At 43.0% G+C, this 12,579-nt stretch overlaps 2 protein-coding genes across 6 annotated transcripts in view; both read right to left on the bottom strand.

Moving 5' to 3' along the window:
• The window catches only part of LOC124014474 (tripartite motif-containing protein 14-like), a 435,501-nt gene that overhangs the window by 193,822 nt on the left and 229,100 nt on the right, over positions 1–12,579 (bottom strand). The gene's annotated exons all lie outside the window — the stretch shown is intronic.
• The window catches only part of LOC124014469 (actin filament-associated protein 1-like), a 133,599-nt gene that overhangs the window by 22,826 nt on the left and 98,194 nt on the right, over positions 1–12,579 (bottom strand). For 3 of the 5 annotated variants that reach the window (XM_046329517.1, XM_046329514.1, XM_046329518.1), the window contains exons 7-8: positions 4,997–5,074; positions 3,606–3,687 (exon numbers count right to left, since the gene is read on the bottom strand). In XM_046329517.1, the coding sequence (XP_046185473.1) occupies positions 3,606–3,687; positions 4,997–5,074 (160 nt within the window). The remainder of the gene's footprint in view (positions 1–3,605; positions 3,688–4,996; positions 5,075–12,579) is intronic. The other 2 variants (XM_046329516.1, XM_046329515.1) reach the window with 2 other exon arrangements.

Here is a 12,579-nt window from a genome sequence, read left to right as displayed (position 1 = left end):
AGGAGAGAGACACAGGAGAGAGACAGAGGAGAGAGACAGAGGAGAGAGACAGAGGAGAGAGACAGAGGAGACAGAGGAGAGAGACAGAGGAGAGAGACAGAGGAGAGAGACACAGGAGAGAGACAGAGGAGAGAGAGGAGACACAGAGAGAGGAGAGAGACAGGACAGAAGGTTTCTGAGGCAGTGGTTCAAAATTCCCCACGAATGATGTCTGCACACTGACACACACCACACCACACCACACATACCACACCACACATACCACACCACACATACCACACCACACACACACACGCACACGCACAAACACACGCACACACACACACGCCCGCACACACACATACACACACACCTTCGCTGCATCAATCAGTACTCAGATCCAGTTACCATGATAGAGATGATATCTGCCATGGCGACGACTTCATTACATATGTGGCCATTTGTTCCCAAACACGGCTATTGTTTCTCTAGCCACACACACACACACACACACACACACACACACACACACACACACACACACACACACACACACACACACACACACACACACACACACACACACACACACACACACACACACACACACACACACACACACACAGCAGACCCCGGGCCTAAGGTAGGAAACCAGACACACAGATGTGAAAGAGCTTCACTTTTTAAAAGGATGATTGTTATAATGTGTTCCTCTGTTTTTTCTGAGAAAGACTGGGGGAAAACTCTCTGATCAGGTTAATTTGATTCCACTGAATCAAGGCCGTTAGTTACCAGCCATGGAAGGAATGTGGATGATTAAGCTGAAAAAGAGGGTTTGGAGACTCGTTTTTCCCCTCAGAAAGAGCTGGGGTGAAATGGTGTGAGAAGGGCGGGTGTGTGGTCGTCATTTAGCCTGAAGATGCAGGACGAGAGATTTGGGGTGATGTCATCAGCCACTGGTGACATACAATATGGACTGAGAGGATTGGAGCAGTGTAAACAATATGGACTGAGAGGATTGGAGCAGTGTAAACAATATGGACTGAGAGGATTGGAGCAGTGTAAACAATATGGACTGAGAGGATTGGAGCAGTGTAAACAATATGGACTGAGAGGATTGGAGCAGTGTAAACAATATGGACTGAGAGGATTGGAGCAGAGTAAACAATATGGACTGAGAGGATTGGAGCAGTGTAAACAATATGGACTGAGAGGATTGGAGCAGAGTAAACAATATGGACTGAGAGGATTGGAGCAGTGTAAACAATATGGACTGAGAGGATTGGAGCAGAGTAAACAATATGGACTGAGAGGATTGGAGCAGTGTAAACAATATGGACTGAGAGGATTGGAGCAGTGTAAACAATATGGACTGAGAGGATTGGAGCAGTGTAAACAATATGGACTGAGAGGATTGGAGCAGTGTAAACAATATGGACTGAGAGGATTGGAGCAGAGTAAACAATATGGACTGAGAGGATTGGAGCAGAGTAAACAATATGGACTGAGAGGATTGGAGCAGAGTAAACAATATGGACTGAGAGGATTGGAGCAGAGTAAACAATATGGACTGAGAGGATTGGAGCAGAGTAAACAATATGGACTGAGAGGATTGGAGCAGAGTAAACAATATGGACTGAGAGGATTGGAGCAGTGTAAACAATATGGACTGAGAGGATTGGAGCAGTGTAAACAATATGGACTGAGAGGATTGGAGCAGTGTAAACAATATGGACTGAGAGGATTGGAGCAGTGTAAACAATATGGACTGAGAGGATTGGAGCAGTGTAAACAATATGGACTGAGAGGATTGGAGCAGTGTAAACAATATGGACTGAGAGGATTGGAGCAGAGTAAACAATATGGACTGAGAGGATTGGAGCAGTGTAAACAATATGGACTGAGAGGATTGGAGCAGTGTAAACAATATGGACTGAGAGGATTGGAGCAGTGTAAACAATATGGACTGAGAGGATTGGAGCAGTGTAAACAATATGGACTGAGAGGATTGGAGCAGTGTAAACAATATGGACTGAGAGGATTGGAGCAGTGTAAACAATATGGACTGAGAGGATTGGAGCAGTGTAAACAATATGGACTGAGAGGATTGGAGCAGTGTAAACAATATGGACTGAGAGGATTGGAGCAGTGTAAACAATATGGACTGAGAGGATTGGTAAACAATATGGACAGAGGTAAACAATATGGACTGAGAGGATTGGAGCAGTGTAAACAATATGGACTGAGAGGATTGGAGCAGTGTAAACAATATGGACTGAGAGGATTGGAGCAGAGTAAACAATATGGACTGAGAGGATTGGAGCAGTGTAAACAATATGGACTGAGAGGATTGGAGCAGTGTAAACAATATGGACTGAGAGGATTGGAGCAGTGTAAACAATATGGACTGAGAGGATTGGAGCAGTGTAAACAATATGGACTGAGAGGATTGGAGCAGTGTAAACAATATGGACTGAGAGGATTGGAGCAGTGTAAACAATATGGACTGAGAGGATTGGAGCAGTGTAAACAATATGGACTGAGAGGATTGGAGCAGTGTAAACAATATGGACTGAGAGGATTGGAGCAGTGTAAACAATATGGACTGAGAGGATTGGAGCAGTGTAAACAATATGGACTGAGAGGATTGGAGCAGTGTAAACAATATGGACTGAGAGGATTGGAGCAGAGTAAACAATATGGACTGAGAGGATTGGAGCAGAGTAAACAATATGGACTGAGAGGATTGGAGCAGTGTAAACAATATGGACTGAGAGGATTGGAGCAGAGTAAACAATATGGACTGAGAGGATTGGAGCAGTGTAAACAATATGGACTGAGAGGATTGGAGCAGTGTAAACAATATGGACTGAGAGGATTGGAGCAGAGTAAACAATATGGACTGAGAGGATTGGAGCAGTGTAAACAATATGGACTGAGAGGATTGGAGCAGAGTAAACAATATGGCAGATATTCAACCTGGTCTATCAGAGGGCAAAGTGGAGCTGTATCATACTAACCTATCCTCTTAGTTCTACATGAAGGGGGTATGGGGTAAAGGCTAGGGGTCCCTTTGGAATTGGGCATAAAATAGTTGGAGATCGACAGTAGGGGAACAAAAGTGGTTGTCAAACTGCATTACCCCTCCAATCCTCCAGAGGGGGATATCATGAACTAATTAGTGGCAATAAATAAACTTAAACGGATCAAATTACAGCAAACTGTCAAAACACATCAGTCAGAGATCCCCCAATTGAGCTCATTTGGAGAAAAAAGGTTGTGCCCATATTTCAACAACAATCATTGTTTCCCCCAGCTGTTATAGACAAACTATTAGACACACATGTCTATCAATCAGAGCTGAGTTAGCAATCCCCTACAGGACAGGAATTTACTGCTGTTGGGTAACAACGCACTTTATACACACACACACTGAGAGAGAGACAGAGAGAGACAGAGAGAGGGACAGAGAGAGAGACAGAGAGAGAGACAGAGAGAGAGAGGGAGAGAGAGAGAGATATGGAGGGAGAGAGAGAGAGATGGAGGGAGAGAGAGACAGAGAGAGATGGAGAGAGAGAGAGAGACAGAGAGCGTTCTCAGTGTTCCAGACCCCTCCCTGGTTTCACCTTGGTCCTTACAGTCGGTGACGGTGTGTCCGTTCTCATTGGGCGGCTCTCCGTCTGAGCTCGGCCTATCACACAACACCTTCTGGAATGGAAAAGGTTGTACACAGTTAAGATTTGAGAGCATTAGAACTGTCAGCAGGACAGACAAACACACACAACCATACACACTGTACACACAGAGAATCTTGGAGAGCATCTGCAACATGTTATGTACGAATAATTAGACTAGGTTTCTAAGTACGGTGCCAGCTAGGGAGCGGTTTGTCATAAAAACCCTCCTGCGCTGCCTCATTTTCCACCACTGTACACACACACACACACACACACACACACACACACACACACACACACACACACACACACACACACACACACACACACACACACACACACACACACACACACACACACACACACACACACACACACACACACACACACACACACACACACACACACACACACACAGTAAGGTTCCAACATATCCAGTAACTTATGAAATCCAATAACACACCCTCTCCCCTGACCTCCCTGTACACACTGTGCCACAGTTGCAATTAACTGCTATCTGCCACAACAATTACAGCTTTTACTGCATTGTGTTGCCCTGGTATCCCAATGTGCTGCCCTGGTATCCTAATGTGCTGCCCTGGTATCCTAATGTGCTGCCCTGGTATCCTAACGTGCTGCCCTGGTATCCTAATGTGCTGCCCTGGTATCCTAATGTGCTGCCCTGGTATCCTAACGTGCTGCCCTGGTATCCTAACGTGCTGCCCTGGTATCCTAATGTGCTGCCCTGGTATCCTAATGTGCTGCCTTGGTATCCTAATGTGCTGCCTTGGTATCCTAACATGCTGCCCTAGTATCCTAACGTGCTGCCCTGGTATCCTAACGTGCTGCCCTGGTATCCTAACGTGCTGCCCTAGTATCCTAACGTGCTGCCCTGTTATCCTAATGTGCTGCCCTGGTATCCTAACGTGCTGCCCTGTTATCCTAATGTGCTGCCCTGGTATCCTAATGTGCTGCCCTGGTATCCTGCCTGCTATTAGGGCACAGAGAGAGAGGGGAAGGGAGGGTACAGGGGCCCCTATGGCAACATATAGAAATCTCCTCCTCCAGTTGTCCTTGGTGAGAAATTACAGTAGCTGTGTGTGTGTGTATGTGTGTGTATGTGTGTGTGTGTGTGTGTGTGTGTGTGTGTGTGTGTGTGTGTGTGTGTGTGTGTGTGTGTGTGTGTGTGTGTGTGTGTGTGTGTGTGTGTGTGTGTGTGTGCTTACCTTCATGTTGACGTGTTTGTATACATGTGTGCGTTTTGAGTGTTTATGAGTGTGTGACTTGCCGGTGTGTGTAAGTGTGTGTTCATGTGCCTGAGCTGGTGTTCTGTTCCTTACCTTCTCCAGGTCGGGCTTGTGCACAGGAGACCCTGCTACATCTGAGTCACAGCCATTACTGCACACCTCCCTCATCACCTGGAGGAAGAGCAAACACAAAGGAGGATTCTAGGACAGGACTGTTCATGTTCAACTGGCTACGATGCATCAGTTACATCCAGCAAGACTGACGTCTTGAAGAAGCCATGCCAACATCTTTAAAGTCCAGAATGTGTTGCCGACACTACATCCCCCTCCCCTTTGTTAAAGGTATTAGATCCCAGAACAGAATACAGCACTTACAGCAAGACGGACACCAAGACTGACAGGAACAAGGCAACAGGTATACAGATTAGTGTACACTACTTGACCCATATGGCTCTGGTCAAAAGTAGTGCAATGTACAGTATAGGGAATAGGGGGCCACTTGGGACACAGACCTGCTGTGGTGTAACACACCCATTCAAAGTGACTGACATATCTAGGGCAGCGTAGCCTAGTGGTTAGAGTGTTGGACTAGTAACCGGAAGGTTGCGAGTTCAAACCCCTGAGCTGACAAGGTACAAATCTGTCGTTCTGCCCCTGAACAGGCAGTTAACCCACTGTTCCCAGGCCGTCATTGAAAATAAGAATATGTTCTTAACTGACTTGCCTGGTTAAATAAAGGTAAAATCAAATAAATAAATAAAAAAATGTCCACACTCTGCATGGGGACGTGGACGGGCTGCCAGTTTGGATTCACATGACTTGGCTGGACCTCCAATCTGGCAAACCGTCAACACCAGAACTCCCACTGTATTGAGTCAGGTATCATTGACACAGTGAATGAATGATTGATGATGCTAAGCTAGGCTAACCAGCCAGGGGTGACTTGAGGACTACCGTGGAGACAGGCAGTCAGGACACACACACACATAACCAACCCTCAAATACACACGCACAAACAGGCTCACACACATAACCAACCCTCAAATACACACGCTCACACACACACACACACACATAACCAACCCTCAAATACACGCTCACACACACACACACACACACACACACACACACACACACACACACACACACACACACACACACACACACACCCTCATATACACACACAAACAGGCTCACACACACAAACAGACCACCAAAAACAGCCAATATATCTGTATAACACAAACAGGCTCACACACACAAACAGACCACCAAAAACAGCCAATACCCATCTGTATAATAATGTTTTAAAGTGTGTGAGATTTTAAACATTTAGTTCATACCTTAACAGAGATTTCATAGAGACTGAGTCTTAACAATGATTATAGAGACTGAGTCTTAACAGTGGTTAGAGGGACTGTGAGTCTTAACAGTGATTAGAGAGACTGATTCTTAACCGTGATTATAGACATACTGAGTCTTAACAGTGATTATAGAGAGACTGTGAGTCTTAACAGTGATTATAGAGAGACTGAGTCTTAACAGTGATTATAGAGAGACTGTGAGTCTTAACAGTGATTATAGAGAGACTGAGTCTTAACAGTGATTATAGAGAGACTGAGTCTTAACAGTGATTATAGAGAGACTGAGTCTTAACAGTGATTATATTAGGATCCACATTAGCTGTTGCGAAAGCCGCAGCTATTTCTTCCTGGGGTCCAACACAGAACATGAAACATGACATAATACAGAACATTAATAGACAAGAACAGCTCAAGGACAGAACTACATACATTTAAAAATGTAGCCTACATAGCAATGCACATAGCCTACATAGCAATGCACATAGCCTACATAGCAATGCACATAGCCTACATAGCAATGCATATAGCCTACATAGCAATGCATATAGCCTACATAGCAATGCACATAGCCTACATAGCAATGCACATAGCCTACATAGCAATGCATATAGCCTACATAGCAATGCACATAGCCTACATAGCAATGCACATAGCCTACATAGCAATGCACATAGCAATGCACATAGCCTACATAGCAATGCATATAGCCTACATAGCAATGCATATAGCCTACATAGCAATGCACATAGCCTACATAGCAATGCACATAGCCTACATAGCAATGCACATAGCCTACATAGCAATGCATATAGCCTACATAGCAATGCACATAGCCTACATAGCAATGCACATAGCCTACATAGCAATGCACATAGCCTACATAGCAAGGCACATAGCAATGCACATAGCCTACATAGCAATGCACATAGCCTACATAGCAATGCACATAGCCTACATAGCAATGCACATAGCAATGCACATAGCCTACATAGCAATGCACATAGCAATGCACATAGCCTACATAGCAATGCACATAGCCTACATAGCAATGCACATAGCAATGCACATAGCCTACATAGCAATGCATATAGCCTACATAGCAATGCACATAGCCTACATAGCAATGCACATAGCCTACATAGCAATGCACATAGCCTACATAGCAATGCATATAGCCTACATAGCAATGCACATAGCCTACATAGCAATGCACATAGCCTACATAGCAATGCACATAGCCTACATAGCAATGCACATAGCCTACATAGCAATGCATATAGCCTACATAGCAATGCATATACACAAACTATCTATGTCCAATAGGGGAGAGGTGTTGTGCTGTGAGGTGTTTATCTGTTTATGAAACCAGGTTTTCTGTTCATTTCAGTAATATGAGATGAAAGGTTCCATGCAATAATGGCTCTATATAATACTGTACACTTTCTTTAATTTATTTAGAGACTGTGAAAAGACCCCTGGTGGCATGTCTGGTGGAGTAGGTGTGTATGTCAGAGCTGTGTGTACGTTGACGATGCCAACCATTTGGATTTTTCAACACAATGTTCCTTATAAAATGAAGAAGTGATGCAGTCAGTCTCTCCTAAACTCTTAGCCAAGAGATACTGGCATGAATTATATTAATATAAGCCCTCTGATTACAATGAAGAGCAAGACATGCGGCTCTGTTCTGGGCCAGCTGCAGCTTAACTATGTCTTTCTTTGCAGTACTTGACCACATGTCTGGACAATAATCAAGATAAGACAAAACTAGAGCCTGCAGGACTTCTCTTTACTATGGACAGACCTCTCCCCATCAGCCATTGAATCTACAGTGCCTTTGTAAAGGTATTCAGACCCTTTCACTTTTTTCACATATTCTAAAATGGATTAAATAAATAATACAAATCTTCAGCAATCTAAACACATTACCTCAAAGACATCACAATACCCTATAATGACATCACAATACCCTATAATGACATCACAATACCCTATAATGACATCACAATACCCTATAATGACATCACAATACTCCATAAAGACATCACAATACCCTATAATGACATCACAATACCCTATAATGACATCACAATACCCTATAATGACATCACAATACCCTATAATGACATCACAATACTCCATAAAGACATCACAATACCCTATAATGACATCACAATACCCTATAATGACATCACAATACCCTATAATGACATCACAATACCCTATAATGACATCACAATACCCCATAAAGACATCACAATACCCTATAATGACATCACAATACCCTATAATGACATCACAATACCCTATAATGACATCACAATACCCTATAATGACATCACAATACCCTATAATGACATCACAATACTCCATAAAGACATCACAATACCCTATAATGACATCACAATACCCCATAAAGACATCACAATACCCTATAATGACATCACAATACCCTATAATTACATCACAATACCCTATAATGACATCACAATACCCTATAATGACATCACAATACTCCATAAAGACATCACAATACCCTATAATGACATCACAATACCCCATAAAGACATCACAATACTCCATAAAGACATCACAATACCCTATAATGACATCACAATACCCTATAATGACATCACAATACTCCATAAAGACATCACAATACCCTATAATGACATCACAATACCCCATAAAGACATCACAATACTCCATAAAGACATCACAATACCCTATAATGACATCACAATACCCTATAATGACATCACAATACTCCATAAAGACATCACAATACCCTATAATGACATCACAATACCCCATAAAGACATCACAATACTCCATAAAGACATCACAATACCCTATAATGACATCACAATACCCTATAATGACATCACAATACTCCATAAAGACATCACAATACCCTATAATGACATCACAATACCCCATAAAGACATCACAATACTCCATAAAGACATCACAATACCCTATAATGACATCACAATACCCTATAATGACATCACAATACTCCATAAAGACATCACAATACCCTATAATGACATCACAATACCCCATAAAGACATCACAATACCCTATAATGACATCACAATACTCCATAAAGACATCACAATACCCTATAATGACATCACAATACCCCATAAAGACATCACAATACCCCATAAAGACATCACAATACCCTATAATGACATCACAATACCCCATAAAGACATCACAATACCCCATAAAGACATCACAATACCCTATAATGACATCACAATACCCCATAAAGACATCACAATACCCTATAATGACATCACAATACCCCATAAAGACATCACAATACCCCATAAAGACATCACAATACCCTATAATGACATCACAATACCCCATAAAGACATCACAATACCCCATAAAGACATCACAATACCCTATAATTACATCACAATACCCCATAAAGACATCACAATACCCTATAATGAATACCCCATAAAGACATCACAATACCCCATAAAGACATCACAATACCCTATAATGACATCACAATACCCCATAAAGACATCACAATACCCCATAAAGACATCACAATACCCTATAATTACATCACAATACCCCATAAAGACATCACAATACCCCATAAAGACATCACAATACCCTATAATGACATCACAATACCCTATAAAGACATCAAAGACATCACAATACCCCATAAAGACATCACAATACCCCATAAAGACATCACAATACCCCATAATGACATCACAATACCTCATAAAGACATCACAATACCCCATAATGACATCACAATACCCTATAAAGACATCACAATACCCTATAAAGACATCACAATACTCCATAATGACATCACAATACCCCATAAAGATGTTGATTCTATAAACAGGACGTTTATATGTCTGGATTTCACATTAGTTTTGGAGTGCCTCAAGGCTCCGTTCTAGTCTCGTCTCTATTTACTAATGCAATCTTACATGAATCATTACAGGGACATTGTGTTGTACATGTTATTGGATTCTTATCCTCCGACTAGGGTGGGATAACCAAGACCTTTTATTCCCATTATTCATTCTTTAATGTGAAATTCAAGAGTGATTATTTATCGAAGCTCTCCGTCTCTGGCTGGAGGAACAGAGTAGGAGAGAAAGAGAGATAACGAGAGATAAAGAGAGCAAAAGAGAGAAAAAGAGAGAAAGAGAGAGAAAGAGAGAGAAAGAGAGATAAAGAGAGAGAGAGAGAGAGAGAGAGAGAAAGAGAGGTAAAGAGAGGGCGAGAGCACGAGAGAGATGCAAAGAGACAGAGAGTTAAAGAGTGCGCAATAAAGGAAGAGAGAGAAATAAAGACAAAGAAAGCAATAGAGAAACTGAGTGAGCTTTTCCCCAGCTCTCCTAGGCCACGTCCAGCCCTAATATCCAAACACATACTCCACACTAATCTGTTTGGCGCTGTGAGGCGCGCAAACACCCCCAGGCGTAATTGTATGCTGAGCTGGCCAAAAGAATATCTCCTCCCTCACCGTACAGTTAATAACGCAAGGGGAACACATGTGCCTTCAATCCAATTCCTCTAGTCCAGGCCCCCGTTTCGGGGTACGTTGAACCGTGGCCAGCCGGGCCACATAATTGGGCGTGCTGATTGCAAGCATCATTGGGTTAGATGTTAATCACCTGAAGCAGAGAGTTTGTTTGGGGTGAGGTTGAAGGGTATTGGTTTATTCCGTGTTCACATTTATTGGTTCAATGTGTTTTTATCGTGCATGTTTTCAGACACCTGACCAAATATGCGTCAGTGTCCCGTCTCGAGCGATAATTACGGATGTTGTGGGTTTCTCTTTTCTTCCTTCGCTGGTTCGGTTTGTATATGTGTGCAGTCCAATGCGGCTGCTAGCAGGTACCTCGGCGCTACCCTAGTGTGCTGTTAAGCAATAAACAAAGCTAATTACCATGTGGAAGGAGTAATCAAATCAGAACAGAAAAATAGAGACTGTTTCCTTTTATTTCCCTTATTTCTGCAAAAAAAAGCTCCTATAGGGACCCACCATTTACACGTAATAGGGTTGGGAAAGCAAATATGACTGGCTATTGTTTCCATCAGCAGTCTGCACAGGACGAAATAGCAGACCGCTCGGTTTTAAACGGGGCCTCTCTGACCGGGTTTTGCACAGATTGAGGTGCTGTATGAAAAAGCCCGGGTCCAAGCTCAGTTACAAAGGGTCCCGTTCGGTAGACTAGAGGCTGGGGAAGTTCGCTGGCAGGAATCGGTGAAAAGGGAAATGAGGAAGGAGAAGGGCTCTTAAAATAGCTGCACAAGGATAAACAATGGTTGGTTGTGTGTCTGTGTGTCTGTGTGTCTGTCTGTCTGTCTGTCTGTCTGTCTGTCTGTCTGTGTCTGTGTCTGTGTCTGTGTCTGTGTCTGTGTGTCTGTCTGTCTGTCTGTCTGTCTGTCTGTCTGTCTGTCTGTCTGTCTGTCTGTCTGTCTGTCTGTCTGTCTGTCTGTCTGTCTGTCTGTCTGTCTGTCTGTCTGTCTGTCTGTCTGTCTGTCTGTCTGTCTGTCTGTCTGTCTGTCTGTGTGTCTGTGTGTCTGTCTGTCTGTCTGTGTGTGTTTCTATTAATTTAACCCCCCCTCCATGGCCTCTTCCATACTGCGATTGAAGTAGAATAGCTCAAAGGCGATGGTATGGGAATGACATATGGGGCAGAGTGGAAAAGGAGGATGCTTTACTTTGAGGTCTCCAGGAGAGAAACAGACGTGAGAGGGAGATCTGAGAGAGACTGTTTCACAGATACTAACCAAACATCCTGACATCAGAAACACCTGTTCAAAATAACCCTCTGGCCCCTAACGCAATATTTTTATTTATTTTACCTTTATTTAACTAGGCAAGTCAGTTAAGAACAAATTCTTATTTTCAATGACAGCCTAGGAACAGTACCCTGGTTAACTGCCTGTTCAGGGGCAGAACGACAGATTTGTACCTTGTCAGCTCGGGGGTTTGAACATGCAACCTTCCGGTTACTAGTCCAACACTCTAACCACTAGGCTACCCTGCCGCCCCATGCTTGCAATATCACGAAGAAGACTCCGCCCGCTAGGGCAGAAATAGAACATTTATTTTCATACAGGACCAAAGGAGTTGCTCCCCAAGAAAAACAACCAGTGGCCTACTGTACCTTTGGACAAGCGTACCACGAGATGAATCGGTTTTATTCTCTCAAAAATATACAGCATCTTCCTTCGGCATTTACAGTAAATTGACTCCATCCTGTTTTCACCCCCCAAGACTACCCTGGACTGGATGATCCCTCTTCA

Source organism: Oncorhynchus gorbuscha, linkage group LG25, assembly GCF_021184085.1.
Source record: "Oncorhynchus gorbuscha isolate QuinsamMale2020 ecotype Even-year linkage group LG25, OgorEven_v1.0, whole genome shotgun sequence".
NCBI classification, from domain to species: domain Eukaryota; kingdom Metazoa; phylum Chordata; class Actinopteri; order Salmoniformes; family Salmonidae; genus Oncorhynchus; species Oncorhynchus gorbuscha.
The sequence above is the reverse complement of the archived record's forward strand: the minus strand, read 5'-3'. Positions and strand labels throughout refer to the sequence as shown.